Genomic DNA, 24,182 nt, shown 5'->3' with positions numbered 1-24,182 from the left:
GATTTTTTATTTTATTTTTTTTAACCAAACTTTGTATAAAGATCATTCTCAACTATGGTATAACATAATGATTCAATATACTATTTTTCTTTCTGCAAAATGTGTGTTAAATTACAATTAATGGGTTTTCTCATTGTATACAATGTATCTATAAACTAAATCTAATTTGCATATTAATGTGTTTTTGGGGCAACATGTAATGAAAAAAGAAGTGTAATAATGGGAGTAATAATTGACAAGATTTTCATAATAATATATAATATTTCATAGAATATTGAAATATTATTTCTTTCTCTATTCATTTGTTATGTCTCCAAAAATGCCTAATAAGCATGCGTTTAGTCCCGGTGTCCTCATCTGAGGACATGTATGAAATCAATGTCCTGTTTAGTAACAGAAAGTCATATTTTGATTTGAAACCCCATAACATATTTCTGAGATGTTGATTTATGACACAGAATTTAAAAATTAGACAGATTTAAATGATAACTTCAATATATTATAGAAATATTATCATAGTGTCACTAAATTAATTTCAGACATTTTGATGACCAAGGAGAGGGAGTGGTCATGTGAAACATCCAATCATTTGGTATCTCTGAAAAGCCCTGAATGTGCTCTGTACAGGACATCCAGATCTAAAACTGTGGCATGAACAGACTCAGAGAAATTCACAAAAATATAATGTCCTCATATGAGGCCAAAGGGTCTCAAGAGGAATAAGAGGAGAACTCCGAATTCAGGAAAAGAGTTGCGCAGTCATAGGTGACCCTTCTTAGTAAAGGGGAGCGCTGCTAAACTACCACGAGAATCCCCCAAATAGCCCCTCATGTTGAGGGAAGCGATGCTTGAAGTTTATAAATAAAGACAGACTGGCTGAGTGGAGCCCAGGAACCAAAGTCTAATCATCTCAAAGAAAGGGAACAAGGAAGAGCGCGTAACCCTTACTGTACAGGATTTAAGAAAGTGTGAAGTCTTGCATGCACATTTACGAAAGTGTGCAGAGTGTTAAAGGTGCATACTCACCACCATATGGTTTTCAGAAAGTACACAGAGATTAGTGTCTGTACTTAAAGTTTCCTAAGCATTGCAAAGGTGTTGAACCACACAGGAGAGGCAAGCTCAAATTTGACAAACCTCTGGTGAGGGGAGCATCACCTGAGGCAGAATATACAAGAAGATTCCTGCAACTGCCCCCTTCACTTCCCCCTGGACGCGTCAGGAAGAAGGGATATCCAAGCGACCAGGAAGCCCCTCAGTGTTACAAAGCAATGAGACTGTACTTCACATTTTTTAAATGTTGCTGTTCGCTTGATGCTGAGAGGAATAAGACATAATTCACCTCAATAAGACAGATGAGAGGAATAAGACTTAGATCACCTGAAAAAGAAGTGATCCAGCAGAGATCATAAACAAGTCTTTTATTATTATTATTATTATTATTAATCTACTTGTATTAGTTTTCATATAACTTGAACACATTTTACAAGTTAGACTTTTCCAAACTATAATTCCTGACTAAATGTATAATTAAGTGAATCATTATAAAGTATCATTTACATCATATCAATGTTTCACGATGCCAGGAAGGGTTTTTTATGTTCTATAATATAGACAGCAATACAATATAAAAGTAATATGAGTTATTATGTTGCTAGCTTAATGTCAGTAAGAATGATTAGACAAAACTTTACTGTGAACTTTGCTATTCTATGTTCACGAATATATCCATATATGTTTATAACTATAGATAGTATAGACCCACATACAAAGTAAACAAGATGCAATAAGAGCTGGGGGTGAAAACTTTTGAACACGATGAAGATGGCCAAATTTGTCTTATTTTGTTGAAATATAATTTTTTTCTATTTAGTTCTGCCCTTCGTAAGCAACAGAAGATACTTGTATGTTTCCCGGTACACAAATTAAGTACAATTTACCTTGATCTTCAAATTCCAAAAGTTTTCACCCCCCAGCTCTTAATGCATCTTGTTTCCTTCTGGAGCATCAGTGAATGTTTGAATCTTTTTAAATAGTTGTGTTTGAGTCCCTCAAATGTCCTCAGTCTGAAAAGATGCATCTCAAAATTATACAGTCACTGCTGGAAAGGGTTCAAATATGCAAAGATGCTAGAAAACTGGACAATCTGCTGGACCTTAAAGATTTTTCTGAAGAACGCTGCTCAGTTTAACTGTTCAGAACAAACAAGGGACTCATGCTCAACCATCACAAAACAGAAAGACAGTCGAGGATCATCAGGTAACAAAACACAGTACTAAGAACCAAGGGTTCCCAAACTTTTGAGTGGGGTTATTTTAATAATTTCAGCTATTTTTTTGTCTGGTGGACTAAATGTTAATATCTTTTATATACAATTTCTTACTCAGGACAGTACTAAATAAAAAATAAAATGCATTTAGTATGATCTCTCTTATTTTTTGAAAATTACTCATATTTTCACAGATTCTGCAAGGGGTGCCCAAACTTTCGAGCCCCACTGTATATATGTGATTTTCAAATATATTGTTATTTTGTAAAGAATCAAAGTATATGAATAAATACATTAAGGATATTTTACACTAGATGAGGTAATAACATTATTTCAACACACAAAAGTTAACTGTATCAGACTGGAAGATTTATGATGGATTGGATTAGAGTCTGAGCACTCTTCTATGATGAACATAGCGCCCCTTTCTGGAAAGAGAGAGAGAACAGTCTATTTAATTTAGTTTTGTTTAATTAAGTTTTATGTCCACCATTCAGAATTAAACTGAATTGTTTTGTACTTTTTAATTTTATTTAAGAAAAGGAAACAATCTGGATTCAGAATAAAATAATACTTATTTGTTTGTTTTTTAAAATTATTAAAAAAATTATAAAAATTCAGATTTTGCACATGCTCAGTAGGGTTGCTCTTCCTATCTGTATATGCCAAAGAAATTGCATGCTTTAAATATAATATTTATAAAAACCAGTCTCACAAAACATTAGATGTTAGCTTTCTGCTTCAAATGATAAGTGCAAAAATCTGTAGATGTTTCTTTGTAGTGATTCATATAGAATCTCACTTTTCTCATTGATCCTCTGTTTAAAGGACTATAAACTATAAATTAATGTGAACCATTATAAAAAAATTACCTTTGCTGTAATTGTGGTTTTCTCACTCTCATGATTCACTTGTCTTAAAATGTTGTTTACCTGTCACGTTCGATGATACAGGAAACACAGGAGAGATCCAAGTGCAGGTAAGAGGTTTATTGAGGGGCAATCCAAAAGGGTAAACAGTCCAGGCAGGGTCAAAACCAGAATATACAATAAACATTAAAAAACAAAACAAGAACACACGGCAAGAGCAGACTATGGATAGTATCACACATAAGACAAGGACTCCATGACACAGACTCAGACAGACCGGGTATAAATACATAGAAGGATGATGAGGGAACTGGAGACTGGTGGGGAACAATCAATTAACTCAAACAAGGAGGAAGGTGACCAAATAAGGGAACAGGAATTGATAAGGTGACAGACACCGTGGAAAAGGAGGACACCTAGTGGAAACCCAGGGAACACAACCCAGACACTGTGACAGTACCCCCCCTCTACGGAGCGGCTCCCAGGCGCTCCACGACAGACACAAAACAGAGACCAGGAGGGAGGCGGACAGGTGGAGGCTCAGGAGGAGGGACGGAGGGCCAGAAAAGAAAAACATGGGGGACAGGCACCAGAATGTAAACACAAAACAGGGAGACCAGGAGGGAGGAGGACTGGAGGAGTTTCAGGGGGAGGGACGGAGGGCCAGACTAACAGAGAGGAATGCCGATGCCGATTCCCCCAGGGCGGAGCAGAAGACCACCACACCCCTGTGGTTGAGGCCAGAGTCCCCCAGGGCTGAGCAGAAGACCACCACAGCCATGTGGTCAAGGCGGAAGCCCTCCAGGGCGGATCAAACCTCTGTGCGGCTGGACCAGCGGAACGACGAAGCTCTGGTAATCCCCTGGTGTTTTTACTGGACTCCAGAAGATCAGTGCTGGACTGACTCTGCTCTCAAAGATCATTGGTGACTGGCACTTGTTCATGAAAATCACCGGTGACGTGACTCAGTCCTTGAAGATCACCTGTGACTTGACTTGACTCTGAAAGGTCAACGGTGACCAGCCTTGTCTCTGTAAAGTCCATGGTACCTAGCCCTGACTCTGGAAGGTCCTCGGTGACTAGCCCTGACTCTGGAAGGTCAGCAGTGACTAGCCCTGACTTTGGAGGGTCAGCGGTGACTAGCCCTGACTCTGGAGGGTCAGCGGTGACTAGCCCTGACTCTGGAGGGTCCACGAACACCTGACTTGACTCTGGAGGGTCAACTGGAACCTGACTCGACTCTGGAGGGTCAACTGGAACCTGACTCGACTCTCTGGAGGGTCAACTGGAACCTGACTCGACTCCAGAGGGTCAGCTGTGACTGTCATCCTGTGCAGCTGCATTGGGCTGGCGGCCATCTTGGGTTGTGGTGCTGGACAGGTGGCCATCTTGTGCTGTAGCGCTGGACCGATGGCCAATTTGGGCATTGACGCTGGGTTAGCTACCATCTTGTACTGTGGCGCTGGGCTGACAGCCATCTTGTGCTGTGGCGCTGGACTGGCAGCCATCTTGTGCTGTGGCGCTGGACTGGCAGCCATCTTGTGCTGTGGCTCTGGACCAGTGGCCATATTGGGCATTGGCGCTGGGTTAGCGGCAATCTTGTGCTGTGGTACTGGGCTGGCGGCCATCTTGGGTTGTGGTGCTGGACCGGTGGCCATCTTGGGCATTGGCGCTGGGTTAGCGGCCATCTTGTGCTGTGGTGCTGGGCTGGCGACCACCCGGTGCTGTGGCGCTTGGCTGGCAGCCATCTTGGGCTGTGGCACTGGCTCAGCAGCCATGATGTGAACCGTCTTGGGAATCTCTAGGATCTTTGACAGCATATTGAAGTAATCGAGAAATGTGTCAGCGGCCATCTTGGGCATTGGCACTGAGCTGGCAGCCATCTTGCACCGTGGCGCTGGACTGGTGACCACTTTGTGCTGTGACGTTGTGCTGGCGTCCATATTGCCTCGTGGCGCTGGGTTGGTGGCCATGCACCGCAGCGGCGCTGGATTGGCGGCCATCTTGTGCTGTGGCGCTGGACCTGCGGTCATCATGGGCAGTGGCGCTGGCTTTCTCCTTCTGCCATGGTGAGACGGCGGCTCTGGTCCCTCCCACATGAGCCCCGAGTCGAAGGGGGGCCATGGTGGAGAGCGATGCTGAGCTTCCTCTCGCCCACCTCCTCCTCGGCAACCTCTCTTGGTCCTGCGAAACACGACCAGGCGGGTTCCCTCAAACCGATTGCTTCTCTCCCGCTCGGTGGCTAGAGAAGAAGCGTCAACCGACATACCGCTGGATCTCAGGGTGACGGAGTCCTTCTGTCCATTCGGTGATACAGGAAACACAGGAGAGATCCAAGTGCAGGTAAGAGGTTTATTGAGGGGCAATCCAAAAAGGTAAACAGTCCAGGCAGGGTCAAAACCAGAATATCCAATAAACATGAAAACAAAACAAGAACACACGGCAAGAGCAGACTATGGATAGTATCACACATAAGACAAGGACTCCATGACACAGACTCAGACAGACCGGGCATAAATACACAGAAGAATGATGAGGGAACTGGAGACAGGTGGGGAACAATAATATACTCAAACAAGGAGGAAGGTTACCAAATAAGGGAACAGTAAGTGATAAGGTGACAGACACCGTGGAAAAGGAGGACACCTAGTGGAAACCCAGGGAACACAACCCAGACACTGTGACAATACCAGAAGCTGCTCTGTACCTTACCCATGATACTCTAAATAATAATGATGTCTATACATAGCAATCTGTAAAAAATATATATATTTTGTTTATGAAGATGAAATTATCACAAATAATACCAATTAAAATGTTATCAAAAACAAAAACCAAATCCATGATCTCAAATCCAGAACCTGCCGTTCTGACAGTCCAGACAGCAGAAGTGACTGAATGCATTATGTTCTGTTTGATAGACACAGATCATATATTAATTCAATTCAGGTATTTCAATTCAAGTTTATTTGTATAGCACTTTTTATGATACAAATAATTGCAATGCAACTTACAGAAAATTACAATTCTACAATATTTAGTAGTAGCTTATCAGTGGTGATTCTCAGTTTATGTGCATATGACAGAAATTTCTGAAAAAATAATACAAAATGTAGTCCCCCAGACCATGAACATTATTAACAGCAGTTATTATATGATACAGTCAGGCTTATTTTGGGAATATTTGGTAGTTCTGTATGTTTTAGGGTTGGCATGAAAAACTGGACAGGATTTATAACAGCTTGACCTGCTTCCTAATTAAATGATCTTCTTATTAAATGATGAAATACATTTTTATGTGAACTATTCATTTTAATGTAAAAATAAAATAAATTATGTACATGCTGTAAGTTAACACCTGATCATAAGGAGAAGTAGTATGAATATTAGTCCATCTGAAGACACTTCCCAGCTCAAAGAGGTCTCTTCGTTCTTTTTGATAGAAACCCAAGATTCTTCAAAATATCTGCTCTGATAATAGAACATTCAGAATTAATTCAACAGCTATAAAGTTAGATAATATGAAATACATCTGACTTGACTCAGTCCTTGACAATCACCGGTGACTTGACTTGACTCTGAAAGGTCAACGGTGACCAGCCTTGTCTCTGGAAAGTCCATGCTAACTAGCCCTGACTCTCGAGTCAATGTGCTGAAACAGGATCTGGAAAACACAACTGTCAAACCTTTGAAACTGTTGTTAAAAACCAATCAGATCAGTTCATACATTGTTATTATTATTATTTAGATGTTATTTTTAATAAATTATCAATTAATAGTTGTGACTCTAGATACAGATGGAGGAGTTTGAGTTCCTGGAAGAGGAGCAGACAGGAGTCTAAACACTATCCACAGTGCTGACAACAAAAAAGCTCTTATTTGTCTTATGAAACAAACACCATGAGCATATCATGATAGCTAGTTCCTTTCCTGAACTTCCACTTCATTCACAGTGATATCATTGATTTAAAATGATTTCACAGATACTATTTAAACTGAACTCATCTGAATGATGACATCACTGAATTCATTAATGAACTGCCTTTAACTGTCATTTTGCATTATTGACACACTTGTTTCCTAAATGATGTTGTTCAGTTGCTTTGACACAGTCAGTTTTGTATAAAAAGCTATATACACTAAATAAAGGAGACTTGACTGTAATGAGTCTAATTTTCATTGTTTGATTTCACTTAAAAACAGCAACTGCTTTGAGACCGTGCTGAGGTTGTGATGATCCTCTGCACCACTAGAGGCAGAAGAAGACAAGACAAAACCAAGAGTCACCTTGACCAGCTGAGTAAATGAAAGTAAAAGAAGGGAGAACATTCTGAGGTTTCAATCTATGCCTGGACTCTTAAGTGGCAGCATATTGTGGTAAGTACTGAACATTTTCTTATGATTACATATGTGTGTGTATATATATATATATATATATGTATATATATATATATATATATATGTATATATATATATATATATATATATGTATATATATATATATGTATATATATATATATATATATATATATATGTATATATATATATATATATATATATATATATATGTATATATATATATATGTATATATATATATATATATATATATATATATATATATATATATGTATATATATATATATATATATATATATATATATATATATATATATGTATATATATATATGTATATATATATATATATGTATATATATATATATATATATATATATATATATGTATATATATATATATATATATGTATATATATATATATATATATATTACATGTAGATAATCATACAAAAAATACTTAGTAAAGTTGAATGTAACTGTAAGTTGTTGCGAGTCTAAAGTAATTTCACTGTCAGAACAATTGTACTAATATACTAAATATACTATCCAGTAAAAAGACTGGAAACAATATCAGTGAAGAATGTTTCACTTTATCAATATTAATAATATCTGAATCAACATTGAGAAATTATTATGAACCTTAGTATAATAAAACATTGAAAACAATTTCTTATGTTTGAAATGTATGGAAAAATATTTCTTACAAATTATACAATGACAATATGCCACATATATCTACTAAATTATTAAAAATCTATTTGTACTAATATGAATAGATATTGTCTGTGGATTCACACTGCAAATGCTGTATGGAAAAGTTCCTCACAAATGCTGATCTTAAGTTAGTTTTGAGTTTAAGTTCACCAGTAGTTAGGGGTTTTAGTAAGCTTTGTCTGTGTGCAGTCTCAGAACGCACTGAATGGAGTGAGTTGATTTGAGTAAAAGCTCAAAACATTTGTCATTGTGCAGAACAAAATCAATATACACCAGACTTCACTTAAAGGATGAACATGCAAAGCTGCTAATGTGTATTTAATTATTTGTATATGTCTATTTTACTTGTTTTAAACTATCTTTTCTATTTTTGTGTTTCCACAAAGGTCTGAGGTCATACTTTTTGAGACACGGGAGCAGGAAGGCAGCGCTTCAAACATGAGCTTCCATGAGGAAAAAGAGAATAAAGACACAATGTCTGAAATGAGATCTCCTTCTCCCAGATCAAGCTGTGCATCTTTGTCTGATAAATCCATACACATTCTGCCCCCTGACATCAGTGATGCAACAGAGACCTCCAGTGACTCCAGGTATGACTTTAGCAGTTTTGTAACATTATATCAGAGTTACTTATATCTCTGAAGTTCAAACAGTAGAGCACAACTCTCACTCACTAAACTATGTGGGTTTGATTTTTATAGGCTTTTTCACACAACATTAATAGATGTTGACCAGCACTGACGCTATTTGTTGGATTTTGTCAGATCAGTGTGTAACCAATGCCGGCGTCTGTCATGTTCAGTCTGTATTTATTGGGTTATGGGATTTCTGAGAAGTGATAAACTGTAATCTGTTGATTGATAGTTATTTGTATTTCATCTGTATTGAGACAAAACCAAATGTGGGCAGGGCTTAAACCAGAAGTTTGTCTATACTAAATAAAAAGCCCATTTTATTTTTTTTTATTTTTTTGCCAATGTAGTTTGCACGTAACAAATGTACCATGTATAATTCACAAAATTGCTTATTCTTGTTTTCTGCTAAATGTATGTAAATATCTTTAATAACTAATTACAAAAATAATTCAGCTTTTAATAACTGCCTGAATGTTTAATAAAATGGAAAAGTTATTTATTAAGAAAATATTTGTCTTTTTGACATATCATATAGTAGAAATGTGTATTATACAGTATCTTAATATACAATAATACTGTGCATGTATATGTGTGTGTATAATATACAAACTTGTTTATCTTTTGTCAGAAACAACAGGAAGAAAAGACCAAAATCTCCAGAACCCAGCGGTGTCTCTGTGAATAGTACAAGATCCATGCATTTTCCCTTTTCATTCAGTGATGGAACAGTGACTTCTGCCCCACTGTTAGTATAAATATTTAGTTACTGATTTTATGTAAGTTACCTTGATTAAATAATGTTATAAGAAACCTAACAAACACTAAATGTTCTCCAAAATATACAACATACAGTATACAATACATAATGTTATGTTTCTTAAAATGTTAAACAAACATTGTAATTACTGTTATTGCCATTTTTGCTATTCGGTATTTTAATTCCAGCATTGAGGAGATAGATGATAAAATTGCATCCTACGATCAGACCCACATCAAGCAGAAAAGAACTGAAGCAGTCCTGCAGAGAGTCAAAGATCAGCACAAAACCAGCATGAAGAACAAGTTTGGCTTCTTATTTGAGGGAAACAAACTACAAGAGAATGAAACCCTCTTGAACAGGATCTACACACAGCTCTACATCATAGAAGGAGAGAGAGAAGGAGTGAATGAAGAACATGAGGTTTTACAGATGGAGAAAACATCCAGAACACAACACTCACAACAAAATCCAATAAACTGTAATGACATCTTCAAATCCTTATCTAAACCAGGTTATGAGGAGAAAGACAAAATCAAGACTGTTCTTACTAAAGGCATCGCTGGAATTGGAAAAACTGTCTCTGTGCAGAAGTTCATTCTAGACTGGGCAGAGGGAGAAGCCAATCAGGATGTAGATTTCATGTTTGTGTTTCCATTTCGAGAGCTGAACTTGATTCAAGATCGTCAGTACAGTCTTCACAGACTTCTGCTGGACTTCCATCCTGAGCTTCAAGATCTGGACTCAAAGATTTATGAGGAGTGTAAAGTTGTGTTTATTCTAGATGGTCTGGATGAAAGCAGAATGTCACTGTTTTCAGATGATGAGAACGTTTGTGATGTGAATAAGTCTTCATCAGTGGCTGTGTTGATGTCAAACCTCATCAGAGGAGATCTGCTTCCCTCTGCTCTCATCTGGATCACCTCCAGACCAGCAGCATCCAATCAGATCCTCTCCAAATACATCAACCGTGTGACAGAAATTCAAGGTTTCAATGACCCTCAAAAAGAGGAATATTTTAGGAAGAGAATCAGTGATAAGCACCAAGCCATCAGAATCATCTCACACATCAGAAGAGCAAGAAGCCTCCATGTGATGTGCCACATCCCCGTCTTCTGCTGGATCTCATCCACTGTGATTGAGAAGCTCCTGAAAGAAGATCTGAGTGCAGAAATACCTCAAACTTTTACTGAAATGTACATCCACCTTCTGCTGACTCAAATGAGCAAGTATGAAGAGAGAGATCCACAGAAACTCCTAAAGACCAAAAGAGAAGTGATTGTGAAACTTGCTGAAGTGGCTTTCAAGCAGCTGATGAAGGGCAATGTGATGTTCTATGAGGAGGACCTGAGAGAGAGTGGCTTAGACATTACTGACGCCTCAGTGTATTCTGGGATTTGTACTGAGATCTTTAAGGAAGAATCTGTGATTCATCAGAGGAAGGTCTACTGCTTCATTCATCTTAGCGTTCAGGAGTTTCTCGCTGCTTTCTATGTGTTTTACTGTTATTTAAGCAGCACCATGGAAGCCCTTAAGACCTTTGATTCAATGCACAATTTGCATAAAGGTGCAATAGATAAAGCCTTAGAAAGTAAAAATGGGCATCTGGATCTGTTCCTGCGGTTCCTGCTGGGCATCTCACTGGAGTCCAATCAGAGACTATTACAGGATCTACTGACAAACACAGAGGACAGCTCAGAGAGCATCAGGAGAACCACACAGTATATTAAAGAAAAGATCAAAGATGGACATGCACTGTTCATTGAAAGATCTATCAATCTGTTCCTCTGTCTTCTGGAAGTCAAAGATCAGACTCTGTCCAGAGAAATTCAGGAGTTTGTGAAATCAGAGAAACACAAAGAAAAAAAACTCTCTCCATCTCACTGCTCAGCAATCGCCTACATGCTTCAGATATCAGAGGAGGTGCTAGATGAGCTGGATCTCAAGAAATACAACACATCAGATGAGGGGAGAAGAAGACTGATACCAGCTGTGATCAACTGCAGAAAAGCTCTGTGAGTGTTTAATCATGTGTCACAATGAAGAGTCTCTCGGAATTGGAATTGCACTTTCTGTTTTGCTCATTTTTATAATGTTCTGATCTGTTTTACAAGAATTAAACAGATGTAATTGGAATTATAATTTAAGAATAAGAGTAATTATGTAATTAGTTTGTGTTCTGTTCTGTTTCAGTCTTGCTGGCTGTAATCTCACTGGTCAATCCTCTGAAATTGTGTCATCAGCTTTACAATCCTCAAACTCTGTTCTGAGAGAGCTGGACCTGAGTAACAATGACCTGCAGGATTCAGGAGTGAAGCTACTCTCTGATGGGCTGAAGAGTCCAAAATGTCAGCTTAAGATATTAAGGTATTTTAAAATATTATGCATTTCTAATTTCTCAAGATGTTGTCAAGGCTGCAGATCCGTACTAACTATCAGTTGTCGCCAACTACTCTATGTCTTCCCCTCTTTCTTTCTTTTTATTAGGAGTGCAAAAGTAAAAAAAAATATATTAATACTAACAATAGTGATACCAAAGACGGAGCTGAAAATAAGTTGTGTAGATGTCATTAATGATATCAATAATAATAATAGATAACATTGATAATAATATCAATAAAATTATTGATACTAATATTAAAGATGGTGATGATAATATTTTGGATGGAAATAGTAATAATAATAATAATAATAATAACATTTATATCAATAATAACAGTAACAGTGATAATAATAATAATTATAACAATAGTAATACTTAATATGGTAATGATGATAATATTTTGTATTGACAGCAATAGTAATATCAATAATAATATAATAACATTAATTACAACAACAATAATAATAATAACAACAATATGAATGCTAAATATGGTGATGATTTTAATATTTTGTGATGACGGCAACAGTAATATCAATAATAATAACCGTACGTATAATAATAATAATAATAATAATAATCATAATAATGATAAAATGAAAATAGTAATAGTAGTAATGACAGATATCTAACACTTACCACTCCTCTCCTTGCTTCTGTGTCAGTTTTGTTTCCTCCTTCTCATTCACAGTACAGTTACTATTGTATGCATGCCTAAGCTGAGGTGGTGCATTAAATGAAGGGTGTGATGCATCTTTCCCTCTTTCCGGCCAGTATGCATATTATGATTTTAAGGATATGCATAGTTGATTTTAAACTGAGATCAGGAATGATTGCTCAGGTGTTTGAGAGTTGAGGGCTTCACAGATGATGTAATCTTCACCCTTGTGTGTCTGTAGGTTGTCTGGCTGTATGGTGACAGAGGAAGGCTGTCATTATCTGTCTTCAGCTCTGAGTTCAAACCCCTCACACCTGAGAGAGCTGGATCTGAGCTACAATCACCCAGGACAAGCAGGAGTCCAGCTGCTTTCTGACAAACTGAAGGATCCAAACTGCTCACTAAAAATACTCAAGTATGTTGGGTACAATTTAAGAAATATTAATGTCTGTAACACTAAACAAAACACTGCTTACAAATCAAAATCATAATTAATTAATAGATCCCTATGATAATAGATTAATAGATCCCTATGCTATCTCAGAAATGTAGTTCTGTCATGACAGCTCTCAGAGGGATGGTAATGTAAATGACAATGTCAATATATTTGGTCTTGGTGGAATAGTTCTGCTACGCTGTTGCTGCTAGTGCTGTGGCAGAGAAAGTATAGAGACTTGCTACTGCAATGCCAATACATCCTCAACATACTGCTGTGAGCATGTAAGAAATACTGTTCTGCAAATATAACATACATGAAACAACCTCACAGTATACATGAATCACCTCGTAGCAGACGTATACATGTGGAGCTGTGGAAGGTGGAGGGTTTCTGAAGCAAGCTGCACTTCTTACAGCAAACTCTAGTCATATATTTAAATGCTGAGCAGCGAGCTCATTGGCTACCAATACAGGAAAGCACCAATCAGCTGTGCCGTGTGATGATGTCATTACGTCAGATTGAATTAGACCGATTAGACTCCACAATCAGAGTTTCATGCCAAATCTCTGTACTTGTACCATATTCTTTAATGTTGTGTTCATATTTAAAAAGTGTTTACTGAGATTAAAACTGTAAAAGGCAATTAATGAATAAAGAAAAAACAATGAAGATAGAGATAATGTGTGTGTGTGCGTGTGTGTGTGTGTGTGTGTGTGTGTGTGTGTGTGTGTGTCATTGTAGTTTGGACCATGGAGAGCCTTTCAGGATCCGACCAGGTCTACAGAAATGTAGGTTCTTTCTCTGACACTCTTTAAGATTTAGTGACAACAAACAAAAGTATACAACTGTTGTTCCTCTCTTCTTGTTCAGATTTCTGTGATCTCACACTGGATCCAAACACAGCAAACACTCAACTCATTCTGTCTGAGAACGGAGAGGTGAAATATGTGGAACAGCCGCAGCCGTATCCTGATCATCCAGAGAGATTTAAAGATATTCCTCAGGTTCTGTGTCGAGAGAGTCTGACTGGACGTCATTACTGGGAGGTTGAGCGGACTGGCTGGGCTTGTATAGCAGTGGCCTACAAAACAATCAGCAGAGAAGGCACTGTTGGTAAGTTTGGATACAATAACAAGTCCTGGTGTCTCTTCTGCCTTAATGATGGATTTGTTTTCTGGCACAACAATGAGAACAAAAACATTACTGCTCCTTCACCCTTCTCTGAAAGAGTAGGAGTGTATCTGGACTGGCCGGCCGGCATTCTGTCCTTCTACAGTGTCTCTGACACACACACACTCACACACTTACACACATTCAGCACCACATTCACTGAACCCCTCTATGCTGGATTTAAGGTTTTTGATTCCTCACTGTCACTGTGTAAGATTACACAACAGACAAACTACTGACTTTTACTTATTTTACTTATTACTTATTTTTACTTTTATTAATCATTGTCACATGTCCGTTTATGAAAAGATTTGTTTTTGAGGGATAGCATTTATGAATTTAACTGAAATAGTAAATGCATGTTGTACTTTCAAATGTAGTTAAACACAAATGTGTAACATTACAATGTATAATTAGTGCCACTTTATATTAGATGACTTTAACTACTACTTAACTACTTAACTAAAAAAAAAAGAGATGCAACTAAGATGACTAAAATATCTACTATAAGTAACTACTATCACTTCATCTCCTGCATTCTGAACGCACCAGCCACTTCCTGCTTTAGGGCTGACAGAATTATTATTATTTTTATGTTTTTAGCAATTTGATATGTGTGGTATTTTGAACTGCAGAGTCACTGAGATCCTCCTGTCTTCTCAGACTCGAATATGAGACAAAAGTGAATGAACCGGTTTCTCCAGATGAATGATCTATTCCTGCAGTGTGTTCACTGTAAATCTGCAGTGTTTAATGTAAATCTGCAGGGTGTTTCTGTTTACTGTATATTTTATAATGAACAACTTGTCCCTTTTCTACCCACAGAGTCCAGTCTAACACAATACAGATCATGTACTTTCAGTGTGCTCATTAATTAATGAACTTTCATTTGGGTTTATTTAAACTTTGAAATTGCAAGTCAAAACAGAATGAAAAGTTTAAAATTAGGCAACATTGTAAATCAGTAAACTGCATTAAACTGCAATTAATTAAATTATTATTCTCAGTACAATTAATCTTAGAATCACACGGGGAGAGATTGTAAAAGAAATACAATGCAATACTATCACATTTTAATATTCTGTATTGGGTCTGGGCTATTTAAGACTCAGGTGTGGCTCAGTTTTGGGGCTTCTGGTTTACTCTGCTGAAAATCGATACCAATGCTAATTGCTTTGCGGTATGTGGGCCAAGGGAAAACGGTTTGTGTAGACCAGAGCTGGGACAGAAAAAAAAAATAATAATAATAATATTGCTATGTGGGCTGCACCAGAATGGAAGTTTTATGGTGATTTGGATTAGAGCCTGATCACTCTTCTATCTTTGATGAACATGTAGCGCCCCCTTCTGGAAACAGAAAGCGCAATCTCTTTATTTATTTATTTAATGTCCACCATTTAGAAGTGTGAAAAGGAAACATTACAGGATTCAGAATTCAGAATAAAATATTATTTGTTTTTTTATATAATTATAATAAAATAAGTGCAGATATTGTGCATGCTAAGCATATTTTAAATATATTATTTATACAAAGTCTTACAAAACATTAGATGTTTACTTTCTACTTTAAAAGTGTAAAAAATCTGTAGATCTTTCTTTGTGAATATTAATGTATTCATGCAGTCTCTCACCCTTCTCATTTTTTATTCTCTATAACCATTTAATTCAAATTCCTAATTTATTTCATGATTCTGCAAAAAATTTACTATTATATTGAGTCTGAAGGGTGTTGTACTTGTGGTTTTCTCACTAATATCTCATGACTCATGTCATGTTTTCTTTTCTGCTGTATGTTGATTGCCAGAAGCTGCTCTGTACCTTACCCATGATACTCTACAAAAAATATCTTTATGATTATCCACAGAAATGTATAAAAATGTATATATTTATCATGATTATGAAGATGAAATTATCAAAACAAATACCAATTAAAAAGTTTAGAACTAAATCAAATCTAGAACCAGTGGTTCTGACAGCAGACAGCAGAAGTGACTGAATGCAGTCTGTTCTGTTTGATTATCACTGATCATATATTACACCTAAAACATGATGATCATATTAAAACACTGAATCATTCTCTTCAGAAATACAAGATATTATGAACTTACATGAACATCAGATGTAGACGTTTACTTGAGTCTGCTGCTTCTCAGATTTTTTTGCTGAAACAAAAACTCTAATACTCTCACATTTATCTACTCTAAAGTTTAGAAGAAATCTCAAAAGCTTTACAAAAGTGTTCACCAATTCAAATGTCTCAATAGGAAATCAAACATGTCTTACTTCTTGTATAGGATATGTATTAATAATCTAATTAATACTCTATTCTCATAATTTAGGTAAGAATTTGTGTCTACTTGTATTTCTTCTAATGGCTTCTAGGAAAACATCTGAAATGCTGTTGATATGTGGAGCATTTCAGAGAGACATGTGAAAATCAAAACTAAGCCTTCTGAACTTAAAGGGATACTCCATCCCAAAATAATTTTTTTGTCATTATTCACTTACCCCCATGTTGTTCCAACCCGTAAAAGCTTCTATGTCAACCACGCCACAAGGATATGTTTTTTACGTGTATTTACGCTTTGGTTTCAAAGACAACAGTGCAACAGCACAGAGCGGCTGACACAGAAGAGGAATGATTTGGAGAGACACAGAGGAGAGGAATTGTTGAATAAAGTAGTTATTTTTGCTTTCTTCACAAAAAGTAATACTTTGTCACTTCATAATGTTACGGTTGAATCACTGATGGCAGATGGACCATTCCTACCTGTTTACATCCAAAAAACCTTTAATTGTATTCTGAAGATGAACAAAGCTTTTATGGGTTTGGAACGACATGGGGGTAAGTGATTAATGACCCAATTTGCATTTTGGTATGGAGAATCCCTTTAAGAGAAGCAACCACTCAGCAGTTCATTTACAGTTATTTACTATCTGTATTTTTTCAATACCTGTAACAAGTTTCCTAAACTCTTAACACAGTTAGCACAACATCTGTCTTTTAAGGCTATACAATTAACACATTTCTTTTTGCTTTGATACAAAATGCATAGAGTTAACCCAAATGTAAAAGTCTTGAACTTATTTTACACACAAGCTCAACCGAGACCAAAACAATGTAATTTTACAGTCAAATTTACAAATGCTTTCACACTGTATGTCAGAACAGATAAAATCATGTTCTAAGACTAACTTACAACTAACTTGCAAACGTAGAAGTTTGGGCAGATTAGATCACATTTATTTATTTACTTTTTATTCTACTGTGTCTTTTTCTGTTCTGTAAATTTAGTATTTTAACATTATGACATAAATTATAAATAAATCAGAGCTATATTGCATTTTTTACTTGTATTTTTGTTTTCTTTCCTTTTCTAATGTCCTGTTGCAAATAAAGTATTTACTGCAGCAATTCTGTGCCTGTATTTTTTTTTTTTTTTACATAAACTGTGCATTGTATAAAGCTACTCTGAGATGGTCATTAATTTTTTGTATTGAATTTCTGCAGCAAAAGAAACAAAATGCACACATTTACTAAACCCAACAAAACAAAAATGTTGAGAGGCTTCAAAAGACAACTACAGTGCAAAACAATACAATTACAATACAATATACTGTCTACTGTATAAGGGCAGACCTGACACATAAAATAATGCAGTTTCTGTAATTTCAGCTGATGATAGTGTTTTTTTGTCATTGTGTTATGATTGACTAAATATTCCTGTTGGAAGAAAACGTGTGTTAGTGTTTTGAATAATTATTTGATTTTGAAACATGTTTGAAATGTTTTGTTAGACATAGTGTTTTGTTTTAGTTTATTATTGTATTTTGAAAATTAGTTTTGGGGTTTAGTTTACAATGTGTGATTTTGAGCATGAAATTAACCGTTTTGCCAGTTGTGTGTTTTAGGTGTGTTGGTGCAGTTTAGAGTTTAGAAAACTTGTTAAATGTATTGAGAAAACTGTCATAGCGATTGTAAAAAACTGTAGTGAGGGGGGCACTTTTCCACACAAGATTTTCCACACAAGATCAGGCCAAATAGGTCCTCTTTTACTGTATACCGTATGATTATGCGAGAATCTTAACACCTGAGTATTTTTCCTAGATGGGAATCAGCTTATATATTTTCAAAACTTTAATCAGCTGTTTATCATTACAGTTTTTTACAATCACTATAACAGTTTTTTCAGCATTTGTCTAAAATCTTATAATGTCTTGTTTTGTCTTTAACATACTGTTCATATCCAGAGAGAGCAGACTCCATTTTACAATGATTGAAATCGCCGGGAATAAAAACAGGTGTATGTTGAAGATGGATATCTCTTATGATGCTCACTGCGTTTCCTGCTTTGCCCGACGGAAGGACATACACAACACAGATCAAAATATTCCCAAACTCTCTAGATAGAAAGGTCTCAAACTTAAACATAAAAGTTAAATGTCCGAACTACATACTGTGGATTCGTATGGCTACAGTGGTCATTTACGAACAAACAGAGGCATCCGCCGCCTCTGCTCTTCCCCGAGGTGACAGATCTATCTGCCCGAATAAGAGAAAAACTTTTGTACCTCTATCAACGAGCTGAGCATCTCAGGGCGAGGCCAGGTTTCAGTTAGCACCAGAAGATCTGCATCCAGGTGTTGTACCCAATTTCGTCCCCCCTGCCGAAATATTACATAATTGGGCACAACATCAAAACTCAAAATAAGCTTTAGATTTATTGTTAAGTTCTTCTATCTTCTGTTGTAAAGATCTAAAGTTGCTCAAGATTATTGCTGGTAATGGCGGTTTGCTCCTCCTGGACGCCATCATGTGCGAATAATTGACTGATATCTGGTGAGCAATAATCAACCCAGTAAAGAGCCATATAAGTATCGCCATTTCGACAACTTACTTAAAAAAATTAACCAAACTTAAAAAAAGAAAAAACATAAACATAAAACTGAACATAAAAAGTTCAGACTTTATCAGATTTGTGAGATAAATTCACAATTGCAAGAAATAAATGTCAGAACTGTGAGATAAAAAAAAAGTCATAATTTCCAATTACCTTTTATATTCGAGGACAGAAATAAGCTTTTATAGGATCCACATGTGTAAGAGGGAAAATAAACAAAAAAAAACATAAAAATGCACAGTACAAGCACACATTTTTAACCCTCGCTTACATCTCCCTTTTTGTGATCCAACTACTCCTCTCCCTCTCCCAGGCTTTATTTTTCTCTCTCTGATTCTTGGTGTTGTTTTGCATCCACTAAACCATTTTACATTTTACTCTATGTTGATGTTATGGAAAGAGCATCAACACCTGACTATTCCTCGAATAAATAGGCTGGAATCAGCTGTTTCTAAATATTTTAGAGATCTTTTTCTTAAAAATGCTTATTAGTTGTTAAAATATTTTATATAGAGCAATTTTTTTCAATAATTTTGAGTTGCTGTTGTTGCAGAAGTAGAGGCTTTACACTATATTTAAAGTTTGGAACATTAGGTCATTTCTGTCATGCTGTGTTTAAAAGGTTACTTCACCGCAAAATGAAAATTCACTTACCCCCATGTCTCTCCAAGCCTGTAAAAGCTTGTTTGTCTTCGAAACACAATTTAAGATATTTTGGTTGAAAACTGGTAGGCTTGAGACTGTCCCATTGACTGCCAAATAAATAACACTGTAAAGGTCAGTGTTGGTCATCTTACTTAAGTAATTAGTTGCAGTTACAAATTACTTCTCCCAAAATGTAATTGAGTTAGTAACTCAGTTACCACATTGTAAAAGTAATTAGTTACTCAGCAAAGTAACTGTGACGTTATTTTTTATGTTCTATAACGCTATTATGTCCTTTAACATCTTAAATATATAAGATGTTTATATTAACTTGAAGAATAAAAACACTAAGTATTTTAGAAAATGCTGTATTTATTTGAACTCAATAGATTGCAGCCTACCATATGATATGCATAGAAATAAAAACATATAAAAAATATATTGAAAATAAAATTCAAATGCAAAATTAAGACAAACCAATTTAAACGTGGGTAAAAAGAAACAAAGGGAAACCTGGCCATAAGTGCAAATCTCTGTAACTGTATATTAGGCCCAAGTTACTGCTAGTGATGGGAAGTTCGGATCATTTTACCGACTCTGACTTTTGAGTCACGTTCAGCAAAATGAACAAATCTTTTTTCGATTCATTTGGTTCATTTCGTTCATTTTAGCAAAATGAAATTAAAATGTTATGTGTTACTTCCCCAACAGATCTCTAGTACTTATGCAAATGTTGATCACACTACAAACAATACAAAATTAAAATGCTATAAGATACAGAAAATGTTAATTCATTGTTTACCTGGGTCTTCAGTCTGTGATTAGCTCACCTCACCTCTAATCTGACAAGTCTTCGGGTTCAAGTCATTCCTTAATAACGTGACAGACCCATACGCTACCAACGCAGTCTTGAGTCAGAAAGAGAATTGATTAGTTCATCTCATGAATCTTTGGGTCGAGTCAATCCTTAATCAAGTGACAAACCCATACGCTATTTCTGACATTTCTATCACTGTGTTTTGTTACCATTTCTTCAGGATCTGTGGTGTGTTATTATTTAATAAATAAATAAAACCCTGTTATAAATAAAATATTGATTACTTTGTCTTTTTGACTGTCTATCAGTAAATAAACAGTAGGTTAAATAATAATATATTAATACAAGCCTACAATACAAAGTATTTATAGCCTAGTTTGTTCATTTTTAATCAAATTTTGAGTTTGCTGGTATAATAATTGCTTTTCCTAGGCAAACTTGACATTTTGGTCTAATATATGTACAAGAAGATTGCTCAAAAAGGACATAATGACATAAATAAAAAGCAAATATCAACAAAAATATCATACAACAAGGTAATTTTTGAAGATTAGAATCCACTGTAAAAAAGGGATTTCGCCATCATATGGACAACATTTAAAGCATAATTATTATAAAAAGAATAATAAGTACTATGCTCCCATTTGTAAGGAAGGTTGTAAATTAACTAATTACTCTAGCCAATGATGTCACGTCACGTGACAAAAGAACGAACAACCTGAAGACCCGAAAGATTAACTAATCAATTCTCTTTCAGGCTCAATACTGCATTCTTTTGCTGTCTATGGTTTTAGCGTATGGGTCTGTCACGTGATTGAGGTATGATTCGACCCGAAGACTCATGAGATTAACTAATCAATTCTGTTTCCGGCTCAGATTGCATTGGGTTTAGCCTATGGGTCTGTCATGTGATTAAGGAACGAGTCAAAAACCTGATAGACCCGAACTATGAACTAATCCATTCTCTTTCCGGCTCAAGACTGCATTGACTGACACAGGTGAATTACTCATAGACAGTAAAAGAAATGGACACAGCGACCCCATTGGATTCAACGGAGATAAGTGAAGTCAATTAGAAGCACGGACTTCCTGGGGATCGAGCGTACTGCGCAGACACAAACTGAGGTTGATGACGTAGATGTCACGTGAGCAACCTGTAATTCTTCTAATCGCTGTGCCAAGAGAAATCTGAATCACCCACCGAATCTTGCAGAGAAGGCGAGCGTGAACAGCAGCAAATTTTGGTAAGTATTTTAATGAATTATCTCCATTGACTTTATGCCTCCACGTCCCACCGAAAGCCTCATAGACAGTAAAAGATTGCCTGCGAGCTTCTCCTCCTGTCCATACAGTAATTTCTCTACTGTGCGACAGAGAGTTGCTGGTTATGACGCAATCGTTAACCTATTTTTTACAAAAACTGATTCTACGGGACCATAACGTAAAATACAAGGTAATGGAGCCATTTACATTTTTGTGTTTCTTTAGAAATAATTAATGGAAAAATGTAGTCTTTAAACACCTCAGATGTAAAGTTTTTCGCTGTCAAAGTGACGCAATAATGAATGGGAGTCAATGGAATGCTAACAGCAGGTGGGGGTCCGCAAGCCAAATGCTTCAAAAAAATATGAAACCCTGCCCTCCTGGAAATACTACTAGCAGAACAGAACCGATAGAATATTGCACATGCGCGACTGAATGAATCATCCCCTGAGACGACTGGTTCTTCCCGAGTCACATTAAAGATTCGCTCAAAATGAACGAATCGTTCAAGAATGACACATCACTAGTTACTTTACATTATGAACTGAACACTATCCAACTCTTATGGTGCATGAATAGAGCATCTGGCACGAGTGATTTCAATGTTAAGTCAATGCAATGACGCGAATAGACAACCTCCAAAAATCACCGAAAAACATTTTTAAATAGATGCTGTCTTTATAAATAAATAAAGGTCAGTTAATTCTCAGCACATAGAGACTCTTTCACCTAGATACCACACTATAGAGACTGTGTCTGTTCCCCGAACTAGAAAATACAAAAAACGTCCAAACCAAGTTAAGGCTAACAATTTAATTGAGGTTCAACAAATAAAAAACAAATGCAATATGGATAAACAAATGATAAAGATTGGCTTATTGAATATCAGATCCATTTCTACGAAAACACTTTTTGTAAATAATATGATAACTGATCATAATATAGATGTGCTCTGTTTGACAGAAACCTGGCTAAAACCTGATGATTACATTATTTTAAATGAGTCCACCCCCCAAGATTATTGTTATAAACATGAGCCGCGTCTAAAAGGCAAAGGGGGAGGAGTTGCTTCAATTTATAATAACGTTTTCAGGATTTCTCAGAGGGCAGGCTTCAAGTATAACTCGTTTGAAGTAATGGTGCTTCATATAACATTATCCAGAGAAACAAATGTTAATGATAAATCCCCTGTTATGTTTGTACTGACCAGGGCACCATACAGACTTTATTAAAGAGTTTGGTGATTTTACATCTGAGTTAGTTCTGGCTGCAGATAAAGTCTTAATAGTTGGTGATTTTAATATCCATGTCGATAATGAAAAAGATGCATTGGGATCAGCATTTATAGACATTCTGAACTCTATTGGTGTTAGACAACACGTTTCAGGACCTACTCATTGTCGAAATCATACTCTAGATTTAATACTGTCCCATGGAATTGATGTTGATAGTGTTGAAATCATTCAGCCAAGTGATGATATCTCAGATCATTATTTAGTTCTGTGTAAACTTCATATAGCCAAAATTGTAAATTCTACTTCTTGTTACAAGTATCGAAGAACCATCACTTCTACCACAAAAGACTGCTTTTTAAGTTATCTTCCTGATGTATCCAAATTCCTTAGCATATACAAAACCTCAGAACAACTTGATGATGTAACAGAAACTATGGACTCTCTCTTTTCTAGCACTTTAAATACAGTTGCTCCTTTACACTTAAGAAAGGTTAAGGAAAACTGTTTGACACCATGGTATAATGAGCATACTCGCACCCTAAAGAGAGCAGCCCGAAAAATGGAGCGCAGCTGGAGGAAAACAAAACTAGAGGTATTTCGTATTGCTTGGCGGGAAAGTAGCATATCCTACAGAAAAGCATTAAAAACTGCTAGATCTGATTACTTTTCTTCTCTTTTAGAAGAAAACAAACATAACCCCAGGTATTTATTCAATACAGTGGCTAAATTAACGAAAAATAAAGCCTCAACAAGTGTTGACATTTCCCAACACCACAGCAGTAATGACTTTATGAACTACTTTACTTCTAAAATCGATACTATTAGAGATAAAATTGCAACCATTCAGCCGTCAGCTACAGTATCAAAGTCAGTGCACTATAGACCCCCTGAGGAACAGTTCCACTCATTCTCTACTATAGGAGAGGAAGAATTTTATAAACTTGTTAAATCATCTAAATTTTACAACATGTATGTTAGACCCTATACCATCTAAGCTCTTAAAAAAGGTGCTTCCAGAAGTCATAGGTCCTCTTCTGACTATTATTAATTCCTCATTGTCATTAGGATAT

The 24,182-nt window shown here is 36.2% G+C and overlaps 1 protein-coding gene and 1 long non-coding RNA gene across 2 annotated transcripts in view; one reads left to right on the top strand and one right to left on the bottom strand.

Moving 5' to 3' along the window:
- Positions 1–5,192: 5,192 nt before the first annotated feature.
- On the top strand, positions 5,193–15,629 carry LOC113067124 (NLR family CARD domain-containing protein 3-like). The gene is made up of 6 exons (XM_026239395.1): positions 5,193–7,515; positions 8,596–11,616; positions 11,795–11,968; positions 12,884–13,057; positions 13,823–13,869; positions 13,952–15,629. The coding sequence occupies exons 2-6, from the start codon at positions 9,896–9,898 to the stop codon at positions 14,488–14,490; spliced, it is 2,655 nt and encodes an 884-aa protein (XP_026095180.1). The 5' UTR covers positions 5,193–7,515; positions 8,596–9,895; the 3' UTR covers positions 14,491–15,629.
- LOC113067129 (uncharacterized) overlaps positions 14,031–24,182 on the bottom strand; it is a 70,319-nt gene continuing 60,167 nt past the window's right edge. Inside the window, exons 2-3 of the long non-coding RNA XR_003279275.1 lie at positions 18,824–18,916; positions 14,031–14,162 (exon numbers count right to left, since the gene is read on the bottom strand). This is a non-coding gene — a long non-coding RNA (uncharacterized LOC113067129). The remainder of the gene's footprint in view (positions 14,163–18,823; positions 18,917–24,182) is intronic.

This window comes from Carassius auratus, chromosome 50 (assembly GCF_003368295.1).
Source record: "Carassius auratus strain Wakin chromosome 50, ASM336829v1, whole genome shotgun sequence".
Lineage (NCBI taxonomy): Eukaryota > Metazoa > Chordata > Actinopteri > Cypriniformes > Cyprinidae > Carassius > Carassius auratus.
Note: the sequence above shows the minus strand (reverse complement) of the source record. Positions and strands in the feature narration are given on the sequence as shown.